The 27834-nt window shown below is 39.4% G+C and overlaps 2 protein-coding genes across 2 annotated transcripts in view; both read left to right on the top strand.

Annotated features, from left to right (window-relative positions):
- Positions 1-10450, top strand: part of PHLDB2 (pleckstrin homology like domain family B member 2) — a gene marked incomplete at its 5' end in the record, with an annotated part of 60337 nt that extends 49887 nt beyond the window's left edge. Inside the window, 5 exons of the mRNA XM_080358575.1 lie at positions 3135-3225; positions 3674-3820; positions 6100-6319; positions 9389-9474; positions 10242-10450. Of these exons, the coding sequence (XP_080214701.1) occupies positions 3135-3225; positions 3674-3820; positions 6100-6319; positions 9389-9474; positions 10242-10382 (685 nt within the window). The 3' untranslated portion in view covers positions 10383-10450. The remainder of the gene's footprint in view (positions 1-3134; positions 3226-3673; positions 3821-6099; positions 6320-9388; positions 9475-10241) is intronic.
- Positions 10451-14213: 3763 nt separating this feature from the next.
- Positions 14214-21532, top strand: ABHD10 (abhydrolase domain containing 10, depalmitoylase; the record flags this gene model as incomplete). Its single annotated transcript, XM_080350724.1, has 5 exons — positions 14214-14259; positions 17901-18084; positions 18887-18998; positions 19921-20058; positions 21110-21532. 5 exons carry the CDS (start codon positions 14214-14216, stop codon positions 21449-21451), a joined length of 822 nt encoding a protein of 273 aa, XP_080206850.1. The 3' UTR covers positions 21452-21532.
- Between the last annotated feature and the right edge of the window lie 6302 nt (positions 21533-27834).

The raw sequence follows: 27834 nt of genomic DNA, 5'->3' as shown, positions 1-27834 counted from the left end.
TGGTCATACGGTTGTAATGAAAAAAGAGAAGATGTACATGTTGATGCTACGGTAATGTGAATGGTGGTAACTGGTTAAGAAAATGCAAGATCATTAGACTGGCATAATATTTAGTATTTGTGTAGCCCTTTATCACCAGGTTTAACTATCATCTCACTTGCTTATTTAAAGATGGAAAATAAAAATATGGAGAGGCTAAGTGATGATGTCGAAGGCCACAGAGGGAATCGCTGTCAGTCCCAAACTCAAATTACGAAGTTGTCAAAGCTCTTTCAGAGTGGGTCATACCTGAGATTCCTGCCCTGGTCACTACAGGGGAGGAATTTCCTGTGACAGGAAATTTCTCGAAGACATCTGCCGGCCATGAAGTACACTTGTTCTGCAAGTCCAGCATGTTAACTTACTAGAGCCTTATGCTGAAACACTTGGGGCTTTTCCAGTAGTCTCTTCTTTTCCCTTCCCTCTGCCTTTTCTGGGTCAGTAAAAACGAAGAGATGATACTGAAAGGCTCGGAGCCCTCAGAGGCTTTTCTCATCCTCAGAGGCTGTCAGCTCAGACACCACTCTTCAGATAAAAGCAACATCAACGATCTGTGTTTGAAAGAAAAGTCCATCTGAGTCTCAAAATTGTGTGCAAACAATTTTCTTCCGACAATCTGTTTTTAGTGACGGTGCTTTCATTTCTGCTCACAGCCCTTCCCCAGCAGTTTCACAAGCCTAAGTGGAGGCTGATAACTAAGTACAACATTGTCACGGGATTAAGAACTCCTTGTGAACAGGACAGCTCTTTTAGCTAGCATGTTGTGTTTTATTCGGCATCTGTTTCCTGTAACAGGGTGTCAGCCCACTGATTTCCTCTTGTGCTCTTTATCGGTGCAATGTTAAGGGTTTCAGAAAATACCAATGGCCCTCATTCTGCTTCCTGGTTATTTTTTTGTTGTTGGTTGGTTTTGGGTTGTGGGTTTTTTTTTGCTGTTGTTGTTGGGGTTTTTTTTGGTTGGTTGGTTTTGTTTTTGTTTTTCCCCCAAAGTAAAAACATTAGGACTCAGGTTTTGAGGATTTCTGTTTTAAATAGATACACAATTGGCAAGTTTCTGATAGCTGGAGACAAGCTGGGAATTAACTCTGTCTCTGCAGTGATTTAACATGGCAGTGGTATGAAACCTGTCTCTCTTTGACTTGCCATTCTGACCATTTTGGAGGAAGATGGCACATGTCTGAGCTACCTTGGGGCCATCTCCTAAGTGGAATCTCCAGCCCAGATGGGGGACCCCCAGTGGCTGTTTAATGTCAGTGGTGCTGTTTGCCCTTCTGCCTCCCTCTGGCTCTTCTGCAGCTTCCAGCAAATGCTGGAAGTAAACAAACAAAGAAATCCCAAAACTGGAAAAGGACCCATTAGAACAGATCTTTCAGTTTCTCATAAGGCAAACTTTGTGGGAAGAAAAGAGTGTGGACTGATGTTGTTGGTAAAACTTGGAAGACAGGCAGTTAATTTTCCTTGATGAAACTCCTCTTATGCAAACTTAATTCATATTGGTTTAGATGGTGTTCAGGATTCTTTTCTAGCCATACCTGTTTTTAAAAGAAAACAATTTATGATGCTTTGTTCTGACTCATTTGAAATATCTAAGTTATATTATGCCTTGTATAAGCTGAGAGACTTTTGCTGGAAATGCATAAAATCTGTCTATGCTCAAAGTACAGAAGAAACACAACTGCTGTAGTCATTCATCAACTCGCCAAATACTACTTATGCCAAGGTTCATTAGCAACTTATTTTTTTTCATGGCTGAGATTTCAGAGATTGTGATCTTCTGCTATTCATTAGTTTCTGTGAGCAGGATAAGCAAATGAAGGATGAATGAATTTAAGATGAAGTGTTAACTAGTTTAATATGGGAAAGTCTACAGAAATCAACTATCTTCCAGGTTGCTCAAATGACTTTTAATTTATAGCCCTATTGCTTTTACTGAAGTTTTTGGTCCAGATTCTCTTGGCCCATCAACTAACATTCCTTGGCCAAACTAGTTGTAGGCCTAGTTTTAGAAACAATAAGCTTTTAGAGTTCAGATAGATTTCAGAGGGATTATACCTTGTCTTCAAGCTTAGGTTAAATGAGGTATGTTATTTTTAGATTGTATTGTATCCTCTCATTAAACATATGCCCAGTACCAGACAGAGAAATGTCTTCTGAAGACTGTGACACTTCTGACAAATATCCTGGTCTTAAAACCATCGGAGGCATGCTCAGAAAGTGAAGGATATTGTTCTTACCTTTTTCTTTTCCTTGCCCAGGACACCTATTTGGACTACTTCCATTTACCTGTGTCCCTTCACAGTTGGTCTGTACGCTATTAAGTAGCGTGAACAAATCTGCCGCCTGACGCCCACTTCCACTCGAGTGCTCAGATAGCATTTTCAGTACAATCCCAAGTCAAGCTTTCTCCCAGCCCTAAACATTTTAATCCATTCTATTTCCTTGTGTTGTGCTTTAGTCTAATGGCATTATTAATGGTACTACAGTAATGTTTTAACATCAGCTGTTTTTCTTGAACAGCATAAGATGAAAAATTAAACAGAGAGCATGCCATGGAAATGCCACAGCTGAAATGGCTGTTAAATTGAGATGAAAAAAAAGACACAAAAAAAGGGACAGGCAAGGTGATAGCTGTGTTGTGCTGGGCCAGGCTCTAGCACTCTGATTACCCTTGTTACTTTAACTAGTAGATCCTTCCTGACACTGCTCTGTCACTGAATGGCCTTTATGCCATTACTCTTACTCTTAATTTTATCAAGTATTTCTTGAGGATGAGCTCGGTGAGACACAAAACAGACCGTCTATAGCCAGAAAGACAGGTATACTCTGCTGGCTAGTAATGCCAGCTCTGAGGATTGGTAGTGTAACCACCTCCATCCATATTCTGTTATCTGGGAGAAGATGACAAATCACGGGGGACTGACAAAATGCATTTTCAGGTGCTTGAGTTAGTTTTGTTAGTGCCTGCTGCACTGAATTGGACCCAGATCAGTATCAGTTCCATTCTTAAACTGTCTAATGTTAGACTGTAAAATATATCTTTAAATACCAAGTATTCTTCTAAATAACTCTGATTTTTATTTTTTTTTTTGGTGCAGTGCTAGCACTTCAAACGTTGCGAGAATAGAAGAGATGGAGAGACTTCTGAAACAAGCACATGCTGAAAAGACTAGGCTGCTTGAGTCCAGGGTAAGCATAATTTTATGAGCAAAACTAAAAGTGGGTGTGTTAGTTAGATAATATACTCCTAAACGCAACATTAGACCCTAAATAGTTTACACCTAATAAACACTTAAAAAATTACCTCCCTCCCCCTAGTTTGGTCTGGTTTCACCCTCATACTATGTTTTTGATCCCATATGGAATAGCTGCTATCTCAATTAGTAAGTTAATGGCAAAATCCCATCAGAAGCTAGGTCAGCATTGCTCCTATACCTGCTGGGAGAGCTGCTTAAGAAGAACCTTAATTTCTAGAGTGGTAATATTTGCAATTCTGATTCCAATTATCAGTCCACTTTGCTGGATGTATATCTCTGGCTACTTAAGAGGCACAAATTGATTTAGTCCTAGCTAGAAATTATATTATCAGCTATAGTTTCATATATAATTGAAGTTCTGCCTGTACTGTGGTATTTAGGAACGGGAGATGGAAGCTAAAAAACGAGCTCTGGAAGAAGAGAAGCGCCGCAGAGAGCAACTAGAGAAAAGACTGGAAGAAGAAACTAGCCAGAGGCAAAAATTAATTGAAAAGGAAGTAAAAATACGTGAGAAACAAAGAGCACAGGTGAGATGTGTTGACATGAAATGGTTTTTTAAGTGCAAGACCTCCCCTTAGTATACAGAAGGGAGTGTGCTTCTGCCAATGGTAAACACCAACTGCTTTCAGTTGAACAGATTGATTTAGTATTTCTGAGGTGTAACTGTGTTGCTAAGAGTATGTTTGGGCTCTTGGAAGCTTAAGTAGATGTCTGAGTATTCATCTAAAGCTAAATAATTGGCATATATATCTATTTAGTATGTTATATCTAAAGTATAAATATTAATCCTATAAAGTTGGTTACTGAGTATAAGCAGAGCCGAATTTTTTAGCCCGGACAACAGAAATTTGTGTGTTACTTTTATATACCATTGCTGTTTTTCTTTCTTTTAGTGCATAAAATATCTTGGATTATGAATGGTCACTTCCAAATATTGGACTGGGGAAGAACAAAAAAAAAAAAAGATAAATAAGTTTTTCTAGTTCCACATCTACTTTAGAGAGGAAATATTTTTTTTTCCTAATGTTACTGGGATTATAGAATATGCAAAACATTATTTAATTAAAATACTATTATCTCCTACCTTACTTCTTGTTAGGATTTAGAGGTATCTTGAGCTTTATTTAGGCTTAGAGGTCTCACCTGTTGTTTATTCCACCACAACTAATAAGATCTACATGGTACAGCAAATAGACTAGGAAGTCATTTTATCATTAGCATAGTATAGCAATACGATAACTCCATCTTAATATATGTACCTGAGTGCAGAAGATTCCATATAATATTTGAATATCTTTCTGCTTTTATCTGCACTACCTTTACTAAATCTTTGTTTCATGAGTTATATCTTTTATGAACATTCCTACGTAAGGTGCCTTTCTAATTGATAACACTAAATTAGAACAATAGGACAACCCCAGAGAAACTTTAAACTGTTTCTGCTTAAATATATGCATTCCTTTGTTTTTATATAAAATGTTATTGCCAAATGTTGAATTTTATGCATCCGTTACTTGATGCCTTCTTTTTTTCTAAGAAATGTTGATGACAATGAAAGTATGGTGCAAACAATGATGCCATGCTTGTATCTTTATCCCATATTGGAGTGTGCATGTGTTGTAATAGAATGACTTATCAGTTACTGCTAATTGGCAGACTGAACACTGGTCTGACAGGAAACCAAAATGTATCTGTCAAAAATAACTAAGATTTTTTTGTCAACTTTTTTTCTTTCTTTGGTACAGTGAGACCAAATTTTTAATTTATTTATTTTTTTAGCACTTTCTGACACTTAGAAATGTGAACTAGGGGAAGGGACTCCACCTTTGCACTTGCCAAAGCTGGTGGCAGCTTGTATCATACAGGACTGCATAACTTTAGAAGGGTGTTAAGAACTCTTGTGGGCAACACGGCTCCCATTGCACCAAGAGGTTTTTGAGAATGCCATGAAGGAAAGTCCCTTGGATTTGTGACTCACACTGAGAGTTAACAGGCTAACTTTAGGCATGGAGCAGATTAGGTTTTCCAGCTCACTGACTTCTCTGGAGTTGGAGTGGGAGAAGATGCCCATTTGACAGGTCACCTAAATTCAGCTTCTGTTCTGAACCGCCCTGTGATGTTGCCTATGTCTGCCTTGACTGCAGCAGAAGCCTCGGGAGACCCGTCTTCCATGTTTGAAATGGGAGGGGGTTGTGCATAGACCCTTCAGGCACAGAAACAAGCACACTCCCTCCACTGGCAGAGGTGCCAAATCTGTACCATCTCCTGCTCATTCTCCCAACTGATGCTGTCCAGGCGTGATGCAGAGTCTGGAACCGCAACCAGGAATGGGGCACCACACCCTGTGCTGCTTTGCTGCCTCTCGCAGAGGATGCGCTTCAGCTCTCTGCACCATATTGCCAGTCCCAAAGTAGATGCCACATTTCATTCATTCACAAGAGAAATATCATCACTTGCTTAACATCACGCAAATGTTCTTACACTCCATCTAAAGCAGTAACACATATTTATGTTTAATGTTTTCATTCTAAAACAACCTTTCTATGCTGTGGCCCCTGTTTTATCAGCTTATCAACTGATGATCTCAAGAAACTCTGACTTCTATAAAGTTATCCAACACTTGTAAAGTTCCAAGTTTTAAGGATTTTTCTTCTAAAGAAAATTAGGGCTGCAGCAAAAGCTTGCTGTTTTTCTACATTCATTCTTGGAATCTGTGGGCAGTTTGCAGTTATGGCCTTGCAGCAGAAAGACTGAAGGAGAAGTTAAGACTTCTGTTAAAAATAATATTTTCTTTTCTTTACTGTAGGCCCGTCCCTTGACTCGCTATTTGCCCATTAGGAAGGAAGACTTTGATCTACGAAGTCACATTGAAACAGCTGGTCACAACATAGAGACCTGTTACCACGTCTCCCTCACAGAGAAGACCTGCCGAGGCTTTCTAATTAAAATGGGAGGAAAAATTAAAACATGGAAAAAACGATGGTTTGTTTTTGACAGAAACAAGAGAACTTTTTCTTATTATGCAGGTAGGTTGCAGGATGACTACTATGGTACCTCTGTCCCTATATTTTCCTATCAACCTCAGCTGAGTTATGAACCTGTAAGGGAGTCCTGAATAAAACTTACATTTCCATTTCATCAGGTGTTTTACACAGACACTTAGAGCTTGTGCCGTCTCTTCCCTATAGTGTTCAATCCTAATGCCAGGTAAAAGAGGAAGGAGCATAACAGACAAAGGGAGAGATGTAGATAAGCAAGAGTTAAAAATGGAAGATCATAATTTTCCTAGTATGTACAATAATGGATCCACAAATACTTCCCCCAATGACAGAATGATTTCTTGTACCCTTCATACAAGAATATAATTTATTATACTTAACATGAAAATGAAATGAAATGTTTCTGCAGTCCTGTTGCTTGATGTCCTGAAAAGTTTTTCAGGAAATTAAATATACAGGAGTAGACTTTTTGAGTTTGCCATATTTTGAGAGCCTAACGAATTTCAAATGAAAAACATGCAATACTATAAAGAGTTATCTGTACACTAGATGATGTTATATGATGTCTGGAGCCATTATAAGCATTATGTTAATTGATTATCGTGGGGTAGATCCAGAAATTTTGAATTTTAGAACATGTGTCTCTCCAAGTAATGTGCAAATATACACATGGTTTGACTTTGAAGTTTCAGAGGAAGCCAGAAAAATTACTTTGTGTTCTGAATACTTATTGTTAGGAGGGGGGAGACAGGGCCATACATAGGATGGTCATTGCTAAGAAGCAGAAGAAAACACTGAGTACACAAAACACCCAAAGAGTTCAGTTTCCTCTTACGACATTACTGCTTTCCAGCAGCTCATAAGGAACTTAAAATTGATGGGAGGGTTATGCATTGCTCAGTCCATCTTTATAAGACACATATTTGAATCCATTACATTCATTCCTTACATACCCACTAAATATTTCTTACTAGTTCACAGTGATACTATGAAGAATGTGACACTTTCTGTTTTGTTCTTAACATCTGGTTTATTGGTTAGCAAGGCCTGTAATATACAGTAGTGTTCCATCTGGTACTGATTTTTTTTTTCTTTTTAGTAGTTATGCTAATAGTTAACAGTTTTGGTTTTGAGTGCAGTACAGTTGCCATAATGCAATTTCAATTAACAAAACTTTTCATAATGTCTCAAGGATGCCAGCCAACAAACATAAGTTTTATGAGAATTCTGTACCAGCTGCACAAAAATGCAGCTGCTTGTGTGAGGATCCATCTAGATCTTGATATAGTAACTTCCAAAATAAATATTGATGCTGTAAATTCACAGTAATTGAACTCTTAAGTGAATATACTGGTATATTGTTTTACTTCTCCAAGTGTACTGAACAAAGAATTTACCCTAAAGTCTGACAATTTAGTGCAGTGACTGAAGTGTGTGCGCTTTCTGACCTGAAGCCACAGGGAGCTCTACAAAGGCCGTTGCAATGGGAGCTGGTGTTTATCTGAAATGTTCTTGTAAGCAAGACCTCAGGTGGGGCTGGAAAAGAAAGTGGATCACTGATTGCTTGTACTGCATAGACAGCATATGTTGTGTGATATTGCATTTAGCATAGTACGTGTGCTATAATATCAGAATCTTGTACCTCAGTACTTGTACTGGTCCCCTGGGAGCTGGCAGGTAGATTCCCAACTCTATATGGTTTGGTCTCTGGGATTTCTTTTTGCCATCATATGAAGCTTTTGAAACTGCCTGCAGCTACCAATAGGATGTAAACTGACTTTCATGAGTGTTCAAAATGACAGCAGAATCTCTCATGGGACTGATAGAGATGTTCTGCATGACTGTTCACTGTTAAGGTGAGAGTAACTTCAGGTCACAAGGCATTATATTCCCCTAACAGAAAACTAATGAGAGTGGAAGGAAGTTTGCCCTTCAGTGTCACATGCAGTCATGATGTTTCTTAACACCCTCTGGGATTATTTAACAATTTCTCTTCCACTGCAGGAAAAGGGAGGGCACTGTAGATGCTTATGTGCTCTGTGTCTTTTCCTTGTGAAACATTATGGTTGCGACTATTAAAATGTTAAGTTCACAGTCTTGTATCCTCCTTTCCCAAATGATGTACCAGCTAACGCTGGGACAGAAGGCAGTATCAGAAGATGTCTAAAATATTTTAGAATTGACCCCCTGAAAGTGACTGCTTCTTTCCATTGCCTTTAAAGGGATATTAAGTCAGCTATGTCTCTGTTGTAGATGTCAAAACTTAAGTGAGAAGACTCCCACCCTGTATTTCAGCTTTGCTGTGGTGGGATGTTGGTGCCAGAAACACAGTACAGCTGGATAACAACCTGCTCCTTGTGAGCAGCCCCCTGCAGTAGCTGGCCATGCAGGTGTTCTGATGCAAATGGGGAGTTCCCTTTCAGAATGGGGGCAAATTACCTTGGGTGTCAAGAGTCGGAGACAATTATGAATCTGCTGCTGGTGTTCAGGAACTTTTAACCCCCTATAAACCTTTCCATGTGTCAGAGCTCATAGAAGCTTGACTAAAATCTGCTACCCTCACATTTGAGTAATAAATATCAACTTGAGACTGAGGGAGAGTATTATAAATGGGAATAGCCATTTTTCTAAATAAGTACAAGCACAGATTATGTTCTAATGTAAAGCTCTTGCTATCAAATTTTATTTTAAATTTGCTTACCATAACAGTTTTCCTTTGAAGGCAAACTCTAGGTTTTACCTGTGAGCTATATGAAGTCTAGCTGGCTTTCATGGAATTGGAAGACTGGATGTATCTCAGAGATGTCTGTCCTTCTGTTGGCCAATATCGGCCATAATGTTCAGACACTTCAGTGAAGGCAGTGACTTGCAAATAGATTAGGAAATTGCAAAAGCTTTATTTCCTTGGAAACAAGGTGGAAAAGAAAGTAACAAAACTGAGTAACTAGTAAGAAAAGTTGAGGGTTTCTGTGGGATTTCATAAGCAGAAATGGTAATCCAGTTACTTATCAACTGAACATGTATGAAAATGCTAATTAAGCTTGTGCTTCTTGAAGTACTTTTAGCTATCAAGTAATTTTCTCTTTTCTGTTTTAGACAAACATGAAACTAAGTTAAAAGGTGTAATATATTTTCAAGCTATTGAAGAAGTCTATTATGATCACCTAAAGAATGCGTATAAGGTAAACTTCGTTATTGTTGTTCTGAGTATTATATAGCAGTACCCAAAGCATCGTAGCTGCTCTAAAGTCAAAGAGAGAGCTGACTATTAGGAGGAAAAACAAACAAAGAAACAAACAACCCAACTACAACACCACCAACATAAGAGCCTGGAGCAGAAGAAAAGGAAGATGAAGCCAAATCAGTGATTAGCGCTGGGGTTTTTTTTATACTGATGAAAGCAAAGACAAGTGTGTCTACCTGCCAAGTAGGATTTGCTGCAAGGAATTCCTTAGTCCTGTGATGAGACCTCTGAAACCAGTGGCTTTAGCAAATCAAGGGATGGCTGTATGCAGCTGTCACAGGGAGGGAGTTAACTGCTGCCCGCAGCTCATGGCATCCCCTGCCTCTCACCTGTAATTTAAATGAGCTGCGAACAAGCTGAATATATCCTTGGCAGGTGGATTTGTGAAAGCCAAGGTGGTTTTCACCACTGGACAGAGCAGGGGAGTAAGTTCTCTGGGCACGAAACAACAGTTCGGAGCCCTGCGCTACTGTGTAATAGTCTGGTAGAAAGAAGTATGTTGTGAAAAGCGTTTATGGTGGATACAGACACTTTAAACACATATCTGCTTCCAGTGCTGCAGTGTAGCCCGCAGTGATACAGCATTTGGCATTTATCTTTCTCCTTCACCCCATTGTAAATCTCCCTGTAAGTAATTTCATTTGTGCTACCAATAAATGGCTTTACTTCCCTTCTTTTGATACCCTGCTTTCTGTTTTATTTCAGAGTCCCAACCCATTGCTCACTTTCAGTGTTAAGACACATGACCGGATATACTACATGGTGGCTCCTTCACCAGAAGCCATGAGGATATGGATGGATGTCATTGTCACAGGCGCAGAAGGCTACACCCACTTCATGTTATAATAAAAGGGGGCAAGAGGGCAAACTGCAATAACGTAAAAGATGAAATTAGCCATATGTAGTAAAATCTCAAAAGCCAGTGCATATTCAGAAATATCCTCCTTATGATGTGCACCCGAAACCACGGAATGAGATGGTTTTACAAATGCATTGAAAAGGGGGGCTTGTTACTTGTTTTAGTTGGTATTTGTAGGAATGAAAGAGCTAAAGCTGTTGAGAGAATCATAGTGCTCCAAAATGGATAATCAGGCAATTAAAATTACAGCATCTTGAGTAAATTACAATTTTCTACAAATTCTCTTATATGGAGAATATCTTCAAAGTCATATTAAACAGTTTACAAATGTGTGTGTTCTCAACAGTATGCAAAAATTCTAATAATGGAACAAAAAGGTGTAATAAGCATATATTTTAATATGCAGCATTTGGCATTTATAGATGATTAGGTGACTTTTAAAAACTTTTAGTGAATTATTTTATAAAAATACAAACAAAAAAGCATCCCTAAGGTACACACTTGCCTTAGTAGTCAAATATTACAACAGAGCCAAAGACTTACACGATTCCCTTATCATAATGTGTTCATATTGTTAGTTGTACCTAACTTTCTGGAAGGGGACAGTGCCAAAACTCTTCAAGACTTTTAATGTAATTAAATTCTTACGATATTCTGTGTGTTCAAACACTCAGTGACACCAGCTGCATGTTTGAAGTTTGCATCAACAGAAAAAGAGATGCTCAACAGAAAAAGAGAAGGATAGCTTTATAAAGATGCATTTTTCCACAAGGATATGAAAACACATCTATTAAATTCCTCATAAGGAGAGCTTTTTTAATCTTCCCTGTTTAATACAATGAGCTGATACTGGCCCTACAGCAATTTTCTTTTCTGTAGTAAGGTCCTAGCGTGGTTCTGACCTTATTCTGTGCCAAGTTAACACTTTACTGAAACCTCTCAAACGTCGGTCCCCTTGAAGCCAGCATCAAAATCTCTACCTATGCCAAGATTTCAGCCCCAGAGGATTTTTTGAAGTGTATATCTGCACAGAATAATGCTCAAAGAAAAGAAAAAGAGACAAGTTCTAAGCGTTTACACCAAGCAGTGTATGAATAAGAAACGCTGAAAATTTTAAGTGGCAGAGACTGAGATTCCTAAAGCAACAAAAATACCAAGGGTGCAGTGGTTTTCCATTTTAAAATGACTTCCAAGCCCTTGAGTAATATTGCAAAAACATAAATTATTTAATTGAACTGAACCTCAAAAGAGTATCTTATGTCTTTAAAGAGGTTCTATTACAGTATTCAAAACGTGCTATGTGGTTTGTGTAATAGAAGAAAGCACATTAGCCATTCTTTTTTCTTGATGACAAGTTAATGGGTTTTGATGGAACAAATAAACTGAGAGCAAAATAGAAGTATGTTGGCAGAATAATTTTGTTACATTTTTTAAACCCTGTATATGTAATGAACAAGTTGAATTTTTTTGTGGTATACACAGGTGATATGGTTGCTCTAGCAGGACAGACATCAGTTTTGACTTGAGTCATGAAAGAAGGGACTGTTATTGCAAGAAAGTTGTTATAATCTGTGCAGATCACAGCTTGTAATCTAATGATTTAAAACACTATGAGAAATAAATTGCCTTGGTTTATATAATTATTATTTTCCCTGATGTATCTTGATTTTACTCCTAAGTATGGTTATAAAGGTTTTCTAATAATGATTTTTGTATCCTGCATGATGCAATGAAGGCATTTCAATAAACATTTTTAAAAATACACTTGTTTTAAATATTCACTTGCTGCTTAATCTTGAGGCATTTCTGCTTGTCTTTTAAGTAGTTGTATACAGTTGTGCATGCAATTTTGCATTTCTTAGTAATGCTTAATCTAACAATTCCATGTGTTTCCCCATAAAACAGAGAATCATGGAATTGTTTTGATTGGAAAAGACCTTTAAGATCATTGAGTATAACCATCAACTTGGAACTGGCAAGTCCACCTCTAAGCCATGTCCCCAAGAACCTCAACTACACAACTTCTAAACACTTCACAGAATCATATAATAGTTTGGGTTGGAAGGGACCTTCAAAGCTCATCTAGTCCAAATCCCCTGCAATAAGCAGGGACATCTTTAACTCGATCAGGTTGCTCAGAGCCCCGTCCAGCCTGGCCTGGAATGTCTCCAGGGATGGGGCATCTACCACCTCTCTGGGCAACCTGGGACAGTGTTTCACCACCCTCATGGTAAATTTCTTCCTTGTGTCTAGTCTGAATCTATTCCTAGTTAAAAACCATTACCCCTTGTTCTATTGCAACAGGCCCTCCTAAAAAAGTCTGGCCCCATCTTTCTAATAAGCCCTCTTTAAGTTACTGAAAGACTGCAATAGTCTCCCTAGAGCCTTCTCCAAGCTGAACAACCCCAACTCTCTCAGCCTGTCCTCACAGCAGAGCTGTTCCAGCCCTCTGATCATTTTTGTGGCCTCCTCTGGCCCATGTCTCTCCTGTACTGGAGAGCTGGACACAGGACTCCATGTTTCACCAGAGCAGAGGGGCAGAATCACCTCCCTCGACCTGCTGGCCACACTCCTTCAGATGCAGCCCAGGATACAGTTGGCCTTGAAATAAATAACTTATGCTTTTTCTATGGATAAACAATGTTTAATCCAATTTCTTTATTGTATTCTTTAAACATGTATTCATTAGAGCATAAGCAAAACAGCGCTGGGTGCGTGGGGGATTCGCTCCGCCCAACACACACACTTTTAACAATAAGAAGTGTGCTTAAATACAGTATGGTATTACATATTCATAATGACCCCAGAAACACCTATACATATTCATGACCTTTCCTGCTTTTTATTAAAATGAGTCTCAGATAACTATTTACATATTCCCCTCCTTGACCCTCCCCTGTTGCGCCTGCGCAATGTCACTTGGTGAATTTGAGGAGGGGTCTTTGGGGGTCTTTGGATGAAGGCTCCTTCAGCTTCGTCACAGTGGACTTTTTACCTTTGGCTCATTAGGAGGAACTGGCTGGAACCCAAGCTGCCAAACCGACTGGAACCAGCCTGGCGCCCCCTTTTTGCTGTAAATCTTGGCTATCTTGTCTCCTCAAGGTTGCAGCTGGTGCTGTAAAACTTCTTATCTCGGCATTTAATGAAGTCCTGCTTTTTTTAGCACAATTAGTTACGTACAGCTCTAAACTAGATATTAATAATGTGGTTTAAAATGTTAGCTTGTTAGTAGGCCCTTATTATATAGTTGCTTAACCCTTAAAATGTTAGTTCCCTCTATCTTCCTAAATAAGTTTCATAACTTTTTACATAGAACTTAACCACCTTTCCCTTTTCCAAGTTCAGAGTCCGTGCCTCATTTGGTTATGCCTGTAAACATTAAACATCTTAGCACGAATCACAACTGCATTTTTCACAGCCTTATGTGCATTACATTAAAAATACATATATAACAAAACTTATACCTCGTAACAGTTTGTCCCCATACATACACAGGCAACCTGGAGGAGCAGGGTTTCCAGACCAGGTCTTACCAGCCTTGCGGGGGCCTCCCCTCTCCAGAATACACGTGCACCCAGGGAAACGCTCATTAAGTGTTTCCATTGGCAACACTTTGGTTTTTACCCGGCAATTAAGCACCCGGCACTAATTACACCGACCAAGCGTACCCACCAACCACCGTCTCACGCGGCGGCGCATGCGCGCTCCCGGCCCCTCCCCGGGCGGGCGGGAGACGGAGCGGCGCATGCGCGGCAGTGGCCATGGCGGGTGCGTGGAGCAGCTGGGCGCGGGTCGGCGGCCGCCGTGGCTCCTCGGCCATGGCGGTGTTGCTGTCGCCGCTGCGGGTGGCCCTGGGGCTCCCGGGTAAGGGGAAAGGCCTGGGAGCACCTGCGCTGGCACCGCGGTGCTGCTCGTCCGCCGCCGGCCTGGGAGCCCGGGGGACAAGGGCGTGTCTGTCAGTTAGTCAGTCAGTGAGAGGGGAGAGGATCCGTGTCCGTGGCGGGTGTCCATGCCATGTGTCCGTGCCATGTGTGTCTGTACCGTGCGTCACGGCCGTGGGAGGTGCGTGTGCTCCCCTCTCCCGCGCCATCTCGCTCGGGAAGGGCCCGGCCGCGTCCTTCGCTTGCGGGTGGGAACGTGACCCTCCGGCGCTCGCCGGGGCACGGCGGGTCTGACCGGCTTCTCCTCCCCTGCCCTGCCGAGCCTGCGGGGGTTGGTTCGGTGTGTGTGCGCCGGCGGGGCAGGTGCTGCGCAAACCTCTCCCGGCTGTGTTCAGGTGGCTGTAGGCGCCTCCCGCCGCCGTTGCTTCCCGAGGAGCTGGAAATGATAAGAAACGGGACAGTTTGCTTGCTGGGATGCAAAATATACCTGCCGTGTGGCTTCAGCAGGCACTTGAAAAGCTTTGCTGGCATCTGCTTATGATATGGTCCTCTGCTCAAACACATAGTGCCCCATTTGCTGTTCCAGACTCAGTGCAAGTCTGACCTGTTGAGTTTATTAATTGCTTTAAATTTGAGAGGCAACAGCTCTTCTTGATGAGGTAATAAACCTCATCTGGGGTTGCTTGATGGAGAAGTAGAACTTGCCACTAAAGGTACACATTTTGTATCTACATAAAAGCTTGAATACAGGGGGTTTTGTTTTGCTTTTTGTTTCCTTGTGTTTGGAATGACAGTGTGCTCATTATAGCAGGTTGTGGAGTGTGCTGTTGGGTGCTCTGAGCCTGGGCTAAGCAGTAGTTCCTGCTGGCAGAACTGGTGGCCTTCTTGCTGCTGTAGCATGGCTAGTTGCATGAAACGAGGTGTGGACCACGTTGAATCCAATATCTACCAGGGCTGCATTAATTTGCCGCTGCTGCTGGTAGTGTGCGGGTCACAGCACTGGAGCATTCCCAACATTGTTCAGAGGATTTCTTTGGCTTTGACATGTAGCGCTGATCTCAGTCACAGTTGCTTTTGACCATAACACAATTAAATTGCATAGTGACTCTGACATGACAAAAACTCCATAGTATCAGGCAAGGGTCCTGTGGTCTTCTTTAGCTAGCTCCTTCTGTCTGTAATTTGCCTTTATAAATACCAGCTGCTACCTTGCACCCTTCAGAAGTGCTTTCCTGCTCTAACCAAGGTCTTCCACTGAAATCAGGAGAAATTACTGGGTAGCTGCTCAGTTGTTGATGTTTTTGTCTGTCTAAAGGGAAGTCTGAGAGCATGGCCCCAGTGACCCGTGCCCTTGGATTGGCTGGGGTGGGTGCCTTAGGGTTTTGCATTATTTGGTTTAGGATCACTGCTGGTGCACTTACAGTAACTTGTTAAATGTGGAGTACTGGTTTGTGGAGTAGCTTAAGACAGTGGTTGTGTCTTGTAGCTGCAGTTTAAACCCTGCCTAGTATTGAAACAGTTTGAGGGTGCCCCCTGAGTGCTGCAGGGTAGGAAACCAGTGACATCAGACATGGTCATCAGGGCCTAAGAGGGAGAAAAATACTCCTGATTATTTTTCGATGAACTTTAGCACTTCTTGGTGTATCTTCTGTGTTACTGGCAGGTGAAGAAGTGAGTGGCTTACTGATAGAGACACACACAAACCATAGTTTGGATATGTCTGAGTAAATCTACCTTTACTATGGCATTTATTCTCCTTTATAATAATTGACGTATCAGTAGGATAAAGAGCTGTCCCATTGTTTCATGAAGGCTGTAACGGTTTTAATCAATAGTTCAAATGATATAATTTCTGTTAGGAAAGTGCCGAATACTAAATGCAACGTGTGTCTGTTATGTATCCACATTTACTCATGCACATGCAAGTTTAAAAACAAATAAAACCCCCAAGATTCCTTGAATGTTACCTCTGATACTGAGAAAACAGAACTCAAAGCTGCAGAACAGTTAAGTGATGTGATACTGTTGAGGCCTGTTTTTACAGTATTTATCAAGTTGTTATGCCACTAAGAAGTCCTGTGTATTATTTGGGGTTGCATATTTTTTGTAACCTGCTACTGTTTTACAGCTAATCTAAGAATTAAGAGTGTCGAAGTCTTAAAAGTCTCAACCAAGCTTTCGGTTTAACAAATTATTTTGCTGAGTGGTCTAATAGAGTGGACTAAGTCATCATAAGACCGCTCTGCCAATCATTTGCCCTCACCCACAGCAGAAGTACAATTGACTGCTAAAATTAGATTGAATACTGTAGCAGCTATTGAGATTTAGCATAGTTATTTATTACTAAGTGTTTCCTTACTTACTCTTTCTTGTGTGAAAGCAACTCAATTTTTTTGATGGTTAATAAGGTGGATAACAGATTCCAACCTAGGGTTTGCTTTCCAAATGTGTCTGGTTTATTATCTTGAATTAAAACAAAATAATGTTAAATTTATGCTGATAGGAAAATTTTTCTCTCATGTGATATGTTGCAGATCTCTTTGATGGAGGTTGTGCTGAACGATCTTTCATTTTTTTAAATATTTGCAAAATATTTAGGTTTGCAAAGTGTTATTTCATTCTGGATAAACAGAAAAATATGAACAGTGGAATATGTGAACTCTCCAGCAAGAGTACACCAAACCATATAATGGGACATCTGTGCCATATTTGGAGATGCATAAGAAAATCATAGCTCTGCAATGGTCAACTCTGTTTCTTCTTGTGGGTTGTGTTTAATGTGTTGCTCTGTATTTACAGAGAATGTAGCTTTACTTTATATTCTGTACTTCATATCTGAGAAAAAGACTGATGTTAAGATAGTATAGTGTTAAAATTACTTTTTTTTTTTCCATGTTCCTGGCAGTAGTCTTTAACTTAAGCAGAAATAGCTATTGATTGTATGATGAAAAAGGCTAGATGTTATTTATTTCATTTGGTTTTAAACAGTGCTATTTTTGTTTTATGTTTATCATGTTGAAAAAGTTAGTCACAAGATTCTTTCCCAGTTCCCACTTTTGAACTTCCCCATTGTACCTTTCCTTCATAGATCTTGTGAATCTGGGGTTTTGATGCAGCTGCAGTTTTATTGTTCAGGTTTAATTTTAATCAAAAATTTGTCACCTCATGTGCTTGTAAACTTGTCACTGCAGAGAGTAATTTAGTCCCAAAATTATATTTTTTTTAAATTCACTATGGAAAAGAAAAATCAAGCTAAGCAGACGAAAAATCTCCCCATTGCATATAAAATGAGTAAATATATTCAAGATGGTATAAAACATGAGGACAAATGAAGTATAGGGGGTCTTAGCATTTGGCTTCAGTCAACCACTTTGCTAATTGCTGAATGAATTCCTTACGTGGTTGGCATTTAATGATTTGAGAATGAATCACAATCAGTGTTCCCTTTCAGGTTGATCAATACTAGTTAATCATCAAAGAATATAGAAGATACTTTTTTCTTTTTAGCCAAAGTATTTTATTTTCACATAATATGCCCATATTTCCTGAATCCTAGTTTTACAAAATATTGGCATTTCTGGCAAGGTCATCATGATGATTGTGCTAAATAACTCTTTTCATTAGTTTGCAGGCTGAAATCGTCTGTCAGCTTTCTTACTCGACCAGATCGACCAAATCTTGCATATCATAAACTAAAAGGCAGGAATCCAGGGGTTATTTTCCTTCCAGGCTTTAATTCAAATATGAATGGTCAGAAAGCAATGGCCCTTGAAGATTTCTGCAACTCTCTAGGTCACGCCTTTATCAGGTACATTTAGGGGATTGTTCTTGAGAAAATGGAACTGGTGTCATGGACTGGGGGAAGGGGTTTTAATGAAGTTATCTAAACTTTGACGTTTGAATTGGAATGCATGCTGTGCTGAACACAAGCTAAGAAGCGACTTTCTTCCATTTAAAACATGGGCTTTCTGTTTGTAGTGAGACTGAGGTAAATCGGGAGAATGTAATCTGAAAGGAATTCAGAATATTCTCTGATAAATTTCTGTTAGTCTAGCCAGTGCTGTGTGTTAAGCGTATAGGCACAAAAATGAAAAAGAAAGGACCTGGAGTTCAAATTTTTAAAGTTACCACTATAAGCAGGCTTCTTAGCTGCCAAATCTTATTAAGTTGCCTGGTATCTTCTGTGGTTTTAGAGGAACAGGCATATGCTTGGTGGTGCTCTCCTTTGATAGATGAGTTTGAATGCTGAATTTCTTAAGTCTTCATATTTGGGTGTACACAGAGAATCTGTACTTAAAATACCTTTAAAACTGAAGTACTTTGTGGGTTTTGTCTGTAGGGGCAATTTTTTTTTGTCTGGCAAATATCCTCATAAATTTGGATATTGTTATGTCAATTGATAAGAGAATGCTGCATCACTTAGTTTCATTTGTTGTGTTTAAACCTCTTTTCATATGACTTCTGATGCTAGTGATATGCAGGACCAAGTAAGAAAATATTCAGTGTTGTATCTTGTCGCCTGTTTAATTTGGTTAAATGGTAGTGTTTAGTTAGCTTCTATGTTGCTGTAGACAGTCCTATGACTTTCATTTTGATGGTTACTTTTTCAGATTTGATTATACAGGATGTGGAAGTTCAGATGGTAAATTTGAGGAGTGCACAGTTGGGAAGTGGAGAAAAGATGTTCTCTCTGTACTAGATGAACTTGCTGATGGACCACAGGTTGTATTTTATTTTTAAATATAGAATGCTTTTTGTTCTTGAGGTAGAACATTAATCAAAAATATGCCATAATAGCTCTGGGCAACAGTAGCTTCTATTTAACAACTGATGTCTGCTCACTTTCAAGCTCAGTCTTTTGAGAGGTCATATTCATAAAACCTCTTTTGCAAGCAGGTACATCACAGATTCATGGAAACATGGGTGTTGGCAGGAGCTCCTGGAGGTCATTTATTAGCATGTCCTGCTTAGAGCAAGGCTGTCATCCCAGGGAGTCTGAGAGAGCCCTATGATGGGGGTCCACCTCACAGGTGACAGGGAACTGTTCCAGTGTGACACAGCCCTCTTCGTGGAAAATGTGTCGCCCTCCCACACTGATGCATTAATTAAAGGATTTGCAGGAATGTTACAAGATGCTCTATGTGATAAAATAGTTTAAAAAAGAGCATCAGCAGAAGCAGCATTTGACTTCTTCAGTTACTTTAGAAATGACCGTGAGAAACTTGTCACGCCCTGCAACCTGGAAATACATAGTATTGTGTTTAAAACACTTGTATTATTATTTGCTTTTGTTGACCTGTTTCACTCCACTGAGCCTTTACCATGTGCATTTGTTTTAAGAAGGAAACATGAAGTATGCATGTGATACTGAATTGTTTCAACTCTCGTTTTGTTTACAGTGTTTCAGTCTCAGACAGCAATAACCAGCCATGCCAAACAAAATGAATAGTAAAATACCAGATCCTGTGGTGCTTACTCAGGCAAAATTTCCACTGGAGGTGACAGCAGTTCTGCCTGGGTAAGGACAGCAGGATTATGCCCAAGGATTCAGTAGTTAAACAAAACAAAAACTGATACTTTGCAAAATAAATTGAAAAACTAGCTGTTTCCTGTAAAATAATATCTTATTTTCTCTCTTTTTCAGATTCTGGTGGGCTCCAGCATGGGTGGGTGGCTGATGCTTCATGCTGCAATAGCACGCCCAGATAAAGTAGCTGCTCTAGTTGGAGTAGCTGCAGCAGCAGACCATCTTGTAACAACTTTTAAGAAGCTTCCCATTGAGGTAAATGTTTTTTTGTGCGATCTAAAAATCCATCAAACATTTAAGAAATTCTTTTGTTCCAATTGTACTTTTCCTGCAAGTCTTCCAGCAAGTTTTCTGTGTTTGTGGTAGAGGTATGCTGAAAATCTACATTAATCTACAAGTCTGCAAAAGACTGTACTTCTGTTGCGAACATTACATAGAATGTGTTTGTATTACTGTGGCATATAGGACATGAAGTCAAATACCTGCTGTTCAGTAGTCCATTAGATTTCAGTGTTGAATGTCTCATATTTGCATACAAATTGGATCCTTGTGCTTTCAAGGATGGAGAAGTAGTTGCTGAAATAATTGAGGTGACATTGGATGGGATCAGTCTGACACAAGTTGCGTGTGTAGAAAGGGAATTCTTCAGATTAGTGTATTTGTAAAGACTGTAAGATTTAGGTGGTGGAAAATGTCTTTCTGAGTTGCTTCTTTGATGATCATGCCCAGTCTTCGGGTGTTATAATGTGACAAATAAATATGCCAATAAAAAACTTACACTTAAGAATAATTAAAATATTTTTCCTGTTTTGTTTTTTACTAAGGCACTTTGTAGTGTCAGTATTACTACGTAAGACTAAGGTAAGATTCTGGAAAAGCAGTATTTAGACACAGGTGTTGTGGCAAAGACCGGAAAGACTGATCACTGAAAAATTTCTTTTTCCTAGGATTGTCCTTGTTTGAGTTTCAGTGAACTGACTAAAGCCAAAGAGACTTACTGTTCATGGTGGCTGTACAGCTTTTCCTTCCTGACAGATTCTGACTGAGAAACTTAATTGCACTGGTGTTTCCTATGTAGCTTAATTAGCAGCAGAGATGTCTAGAGTAGCTTTTGTGACATGGTAGGGGGTTTGTCTTCTCAGATGCTGGAAGGCAAACAGGACTATACCTTCTCTGCTAATAAAAATAGACCAAGTGAAATTTTATGCCTGGGGAAATTTTACTGCATTTAGAACAAAAATAAGTTGAGGCACTCTGAAAAACTTGAAATATCTGTTTTGTTTATTCTTTGCTCTCTTTTTTATAGGTACAAAAAGAAATAGAAGAAAAGGGTGAATGGAAGTTTCCAACAAAGTATAACGAGGAAGGATATTACTCCTTGAGATATGACTTCATCAAAGAAGCAGAAAATCACTGTGTGCTCAATAGTCCTATTCCTGTAACGTGTCCCATACGACTCATTCATGGCATGAAGGACGATGATGTCCCTTGGCAGATCTCTATGCAAGTTGCTGATCGTGTTTTGAGCAAAGATGTGGATGTGATCCTCCGCAAAACTGGCCAACATCGGATGAGTGAGAAGGAGGACACAAAACTCCTTGTGAATACCGTTGATGATTTAATTGACAAGCTGGCAACACTTGCATAAGCTGCAGTGTAGCCTAATTGCAGGAACTCTACACCTGACTCTTTTCCATGAGTAGCAGAAACCCTGTTCTTAACAAGATGCTGCCAGGCCGGTAACTGTCACAGTAGGAACTGAGCTTTATCTGCTCTTTCCTTACCTCTCTTTCAGAAATACAGATATTTTATTAATGCTGCATTTGCACAGACGGTCCAAAGTGTGAAGGAGTGCTGCTGTTGTGTTAAGACCCTCTCCTTCACCACTTAAACTTTTCTTGCAAGTTTCCTACACTTCTGTACTGAAATGTTGATTATTTTTGTTACTATTGGCCTGTGTGTTGAAAGTTTAATTTCACACATCTTTGACACCTTTTCAGTATTTTCCTTTTGCTGTAACATTCTCATATCCTATGTCTGAAACCATGTGCACAAGGCAAAATTCTACTGAAGTGTTTACTAACATCATTGTTATTAGAAATACTGAATAACATGAAGCATAATAAACAGATTTTGGATAAATTATTATATTGTTCTCAACTATTATTAAAAGGTGGAAGGCACACCCTGATGTGCTTGGGGTGCTACACAAGGAAGAAGTTAAATTCTGAGAACACAGGGCATCAGAGTGCACATAGAGCTATTTTATCTGTGCTTGTTAGTAGGGTTTATGTCCTTGTCTCTGGGCTGTCTTTTTGTAAGTTAATTTGTGGGTCTGCTATTAAGGGAACAATAATATAATTTTGGTGTAAACTGAAACTGGATCAATACAGTGACTCTTTTATAGTAACTCTTTTAAAGGGGGAAGTATAGCACCCTAGGGCATCTCTGCCTCTTTTCTGTGACTTGAGAACTGTAGATTAATAGAAATAGTGTCTTCTGGTGTTGGGAATTTGAGGTGTGTGAGTGCAAGCCTGAAAACTCGTAAATGAACTTGATGGCTGGATCCTTCTAACGTAATTCCATAGAATTTAGTAGTAAATGGATTTAATTGCAAATGTGACTATTGCCTGGGTTTTGTCCAAAAATGTGGTGCCATTCACGCACTTGAAAGAGAAAGAGAGAGAAAGAGAGGAACTCAGATGAGAGGCTGAAACTAGTTCAGGCTGTCATTAATATGAAACATCAGTCAAAAGTATATAATTGTTTCTGACTTTAGTATTTTAAGTACTAAATAGCATCACTATTGCTACCTTAAAAGACTCAAGCACCTGGGTATAGGGTTATTTCTAGAGAGTTTGTAATTTTCAGTGTCAGCGTTGTCAATAGGAGTACACTGTGAGTAGAAGCTTGTTGTATACAGCTTTACTGTAGAGCCTAGTGGTTTTTAATTAAAAAACAAACAAAAACCAAACAAGCAAAAACCTAAAGCAAAACCACAAAACCAATAAAAAACCAAAAAAACCCCTAAATTTCAGATGGGTTCCTGTGAAGTACAGTTTTGTTTTAGCTTCAATATTGCAAAACCCAAGAAACCACGATGTAAAAAATTTGAATTCTGATATGAAAGTAAAAAAGATGGCTCGAGTTTAGTTGCAAAGCTTCTAGTCCAAGTGTATCTATTCCCTCACTTGATTAATCTAGCTCAGGATACTTGTTTGAGGAATTACAACATTCTATGGAATCTTGTTTCCAAATATTTCTGTTTCTGGAATAGACTTTTTTCTCTCTGTATGAATATGCAATTCACTACTTTATTAAGCTTTAAAACCTCTTGAATGTGTGTTTTAATGTGGAAAAAAATTAGCTCCGATAATCTATGCAAAGTGCTCAGCCACTTCCATTCCTGAAGGCTGAGCTGTGTTCATGTTTATGTATTGTTGGAGAGTTGTTGTCTTTATCTGTTTTCATGTGACTTGCATCTGTTAAAACCTGAAAAAGACATTTTGTGTGGTTTAAAGACAGTCAAATCAAACTTAAGTTACTTCAAATTTTTCTCTCTCACCTATGAAAATCTTTTAATCCACTTTTGACACATCTCTTAGATTGTTTTGTCTCTTAATGGAAGAAAAAGTTGAAAAAAAAAAGAGGAGTACAGTAATTCCAAAGTAATTAATTTTAATTAAGGCCCCAAATTACCTCCTGTGATAGACGTACTTTTTGTTCACACGTATTAAAGTTATTTCAGTAACTGAAAAGTTTTGAGCTGTTTTTTTTTAATTGGGAGTTATACCTATAAACATTCCATTAACTGTAATATTTCAGACATGGAGAAGTCTTTAGATGTCTGCATAAACTGTAGCTCTATATTTCTCTTGAAAGAACTGCATTGTATCCATTCAAAGCTTCACCTTAGCCTTTACTAAATAATTGATATTTTATGGATAACATCTTTTTGTTACAATGCCTTAGAGCAAGATAGCTAAAAACAAATGTGAAGGGGAGCAGCTGCGTGAGCAATTTTAAGGCTTTTTTTTCTTGTTTGGTGCTGGTTTTGTTTTGTTGTTTGTTTTGGGGTTTGGTTTTGTTTTGTTTTTTCCCCATTCTGCTGTAGAACATCAGATGGGAGAAGGCAGCATAACAGGATTGACACAATTGTTGAGTATGCAAAACTGCAGCATCATTTGCTCAAGCCACAGCATTACTGAAACTTAATCCTAGGGAGGTTCTTTTGTTATTTGTGTGTGCCACTTGTTTTGCAGTTCTGTCTGTTTTCCTTCTCTACTTGCTAAATAGAAATGAGTAGCATTTACGTTACAAAAATTGTGATATACAGCGCAAATTCAAAGGAAGAGACAATACTTTCTTTACACAGACAGTATTCCAGATGGCATTTTGAGAATCTGTGAATGCCAGTGCACTGTGTTCACTTACCATTTTCTAAATTTAGTCTATATTCCTTAAATATGAAGAGGCGTCTTCGAGGTAGACCTTATGCAGTCAGACTTTTTCCTCTAACTTTGCCACAGTAGTTCCATTGGCGTTTCTCTTTGCAAGCATGGCATTTTCTTTGTGTTCATGCTGAAAATTACCAGCATTTTGATGATTTCCAACTTGGCCTGAAAGAAGGTGTAGATGATAAGCAGGGAGGTTTACATCCTACCTGTGACTCGCTCTTGACCTATCAGGAAGCTTTGACAATCTTGAATGGTGTTATATCTGCATATTAGGGTGTCATTCCAATTTTATTCAGCACTATGTTTTGTCCCTGGAGTTAATGCCTGTGGCATCTCTTTTGTCTTTGCCAGTTGATGCCTAGGGAATGAATTATTTTCAATATTAGTCATGTTTAAAACCAAGTATTTCTTTCCTCTGTAGAACTACTATGTTAAATTAGTATATTGCATATTTGGAAAGCTCTGCATGGTTTTGTAAAGAATCCTTATGTCCTTTTTTAAAAAAAAAAAAAGATTTTTTTTTGGGGGGGACTTCTAATTTGCTGCCAAACGCAGAATATGCTGTGTGAGTATCTAACCAACAGATCCTCAACAATAAGTTTGATTTGCAGGAGATGATCAGTGTCTTACGCTTTTGAATTTAGCAGCTCCTTCTTGTGCTGCCTGGAAGAGTTGGTTTTCTCTGGATACCTCAATCTACACTTAAAGATTTTCAATTGTGCTCTTCACTAAAGCTGTTAGTGTTCTCATAGCCTTTCACTTTCGGCAGGTCTGCAGGTGACTTCTGGGCTCATCTGTCACTGCGTGTAGTACAAGTGTGTTGGGGCTGACGCTGCTGTCGCAGCACAAGGAAGCTCGGGATGGTGACCGAGCAACTCAAGTGCTGCTTGTGTTGGTTTTGATCAAACAATACTAGTTGAATAGGCACCTTGAGGTACTTATCTTGTATGTAATGCTTAGACTACATAACATTAACTCCTGCTGAGGAGTTATTCAAGTTTCATGAGTAAATAACAAAAAGCTTTTAGAGCTGGGCAGGAAAGTTGATTAGTATGTTACACCAAAGAAGCAGGTAACAGTTCTGATGAAAAAGGAACAAAAGCATTACCAGCTGACCTCAACTGTCTCTAGCCCTTAACAACATTTTCATTTCAGATCTGTCGCAAAATCAAACTACTTGAGACAACTTGTGAAACAAACAGTTCTGCTTTCTAAAAAAAAGAAGAAAATGGTGAGGCTTGCTTTCCTATGTTTGGGATTAAACTCTCCAATAGACCAGTATGTTGAAAGAGCCTTGGATGCCTGTTCAACTTGTTTCCTAATAAACAAGTGCTCTTATTCTGTGTATATTGAGCCGTTCTAGTCAAGTATTCTATTCATTCTGTCTCTTTTGTTGTTTGGCTTTGTATTGCACACTTCAACTTGTTTTTTTTTTTTCTTTCAGTTAAACGGTATTAAGTATTTCATGTAGTTTCAGTTTAGCTAACTTATTTTCTCTTGCATCAACACTAAATACAAACAAAGCAGTGTTCACAAAAAAAACCTAGCTGGATAGGCCTTAGAAGAACTGCCTCCTGCTGTTTCATTCTTATGTTAATTTTGATTATGTGCTCACTTGGACACATTGTTGTTCATTGGGGCTAAGTGATTTATGGTGCCATGCTTTTCATGTAAAATCAACATGCGCTTAGAGAGAAACTTTCAACCAGCTCTGTGTCTGCAGCTGCTCAAATGTTTTCAATGATCTTGTCATAGTGCAATACAGAATTAAAACATTTTCTGAACCGGTGCCTTGGTCAGAGTCACTACATTAGGTCTGTGCTGGACCAAGGTCGTTTCTCCTTGGTTCCTGTCCGCTCCTATGGGGGGAAAATAAAAAAGTGGGAGGGAAAATAATGTCCTGGGAAATAATGAGATTTGTACTTCTCAGTTTTGTGTGTTGTGGTTTGTTTTAAATTATGTTAAAGGCTTCCCTGGAAATAGAAGGTGGTTGTTTTTCACCCGTCTTTTAGGATCAATGGTCTCTGCTTTGAGCTGAGGTACAAATTCAGTTAGGTATATGAGAATGCAGAATTTCACTAAGGCTTGGTGAAAGCTCAGCAGCTGTGTAAGGAATGCACACAGAAACACCAAAAATCGGTGTGCACTCTCACCCTTCCATCCTTGTTCTCAAGCCCAGGAGGGACAGGAAAGGCAGAGGGAACTCAGCTCCTTTGTGTAACAGCAGGCAGCTTCCTACAGACACAGTTTTAATGCTGCTGTGCATGTTGGTTTTCTCCTGGCAGGTGTTTTCTAGGGGAAAAGGTTACTGTTAATGGCTGGGAAGAAGAAATGGAGATGAAGGACAAAAATACACTGCTCACAGGTCAGTTTATATGGTTCAGATTTACTTGTGACTATAGGACCTCATCACTCTGCAGTATATATTTGTCTAGAACAGAAGAATGTTAGTTACAACCTTGGCCATGTTATGCATAAATCTAAATTACAAGACCTATTGCAGTCTACTTGCAGGCTTAACCTTGTATTTCTCTTTGAAGTCCTGCATATGTATGTTATATGGTCCCATGCTTCTATTCTATTAAAGAGAAATGAGCGTCCTCCATATGACACAGTAATTGTAGCTTGTGATCTGCTCACGAGTGAGGAATAAACCTGTTCTCATCCTGGTGCAGTGTCTTGTTTTGTGTTTGGCAAGGAGCTTCGGCTAGCTCTGCATTTATATTTGGAATGAAGAGCAAATGACAGCTGCTGAAACTTCCAGTCCCTTGGTCCTGAAATGAAAATCCAAATTTAAAATGTTTTTAGGCTAGCACGTGAAAGGTTGTGTTCTTTTTGGGCCTCCTGACCTGCACCACGTTGTCCACTTTCCTCCCACGTGGCAACATGAGAAGGTCACTGCTGCTGGTCGGGGTGGAAGCAGGTGCTGAGGTCTGTGGTGGAGGTATGCTGGGCAGCAGCACGCTTCGAGCTTGCAGTGATGTAAATGGCCTGTCGGGACTTTGGTGCTGGGAAAGCCATCCCTGAAGGACACTGGACAACAATAACAAGCAATTGGACAATGCCCTCGGACACATGTTGTAAATTTTGGGGTTGTCCTGTGCAGGGACAGGAGCTGGACTCGATGATCCTTGTGGGTCCCTTCCAACTCAGGTCATTCTATGATTCTGCTGCCTGGGATAAGGTCTGGGCCTCAGGAGAATCCTCTCCTTTGCTTCTGTGTTGAATGTGGTTTGCTGACAGAAGGTATGACAGGGTGTGCTGGTCCTTAGGACAGTAACTCTAGAAAATGTCCCAGACAGCAAAGCTAAATCCCTTAATCATAAGAAGCAGCTTTTATTTAGTTAGGGGGTTTGATCTTGCTTCTGTGTTTGTAAATCTCGCTGTCTGTTTTGACCTATGTTTCAATAAAAAAAAAAAAAGATGTTATTTCTTTTCTGTTCTTCTGGTAAATGTGTATTGCAAAGCATAACTTTCAAACCAAGGTAGTTCTGTTTTTATTGGGGACACATAAAAAATTGATACAATGAAATGTGTTGGTTTTCTTTCAAAGAGTCTGTCAATCAAGCACAAG

Source organism: Nesoenas mayeri (genome assembly GCF_963082525.1).
Source record: "Nesoenas mayeri genome assembly, chromosome: 1".
NCBI lineage: Eukaryota > Metazoa > Chordata > Aves > Columbiformes > Columbidae > Nesoenas > Nesoenas mayeri.
This window is presented reverse-complemented; position numbering and strand designations above follow the sequence as displayed.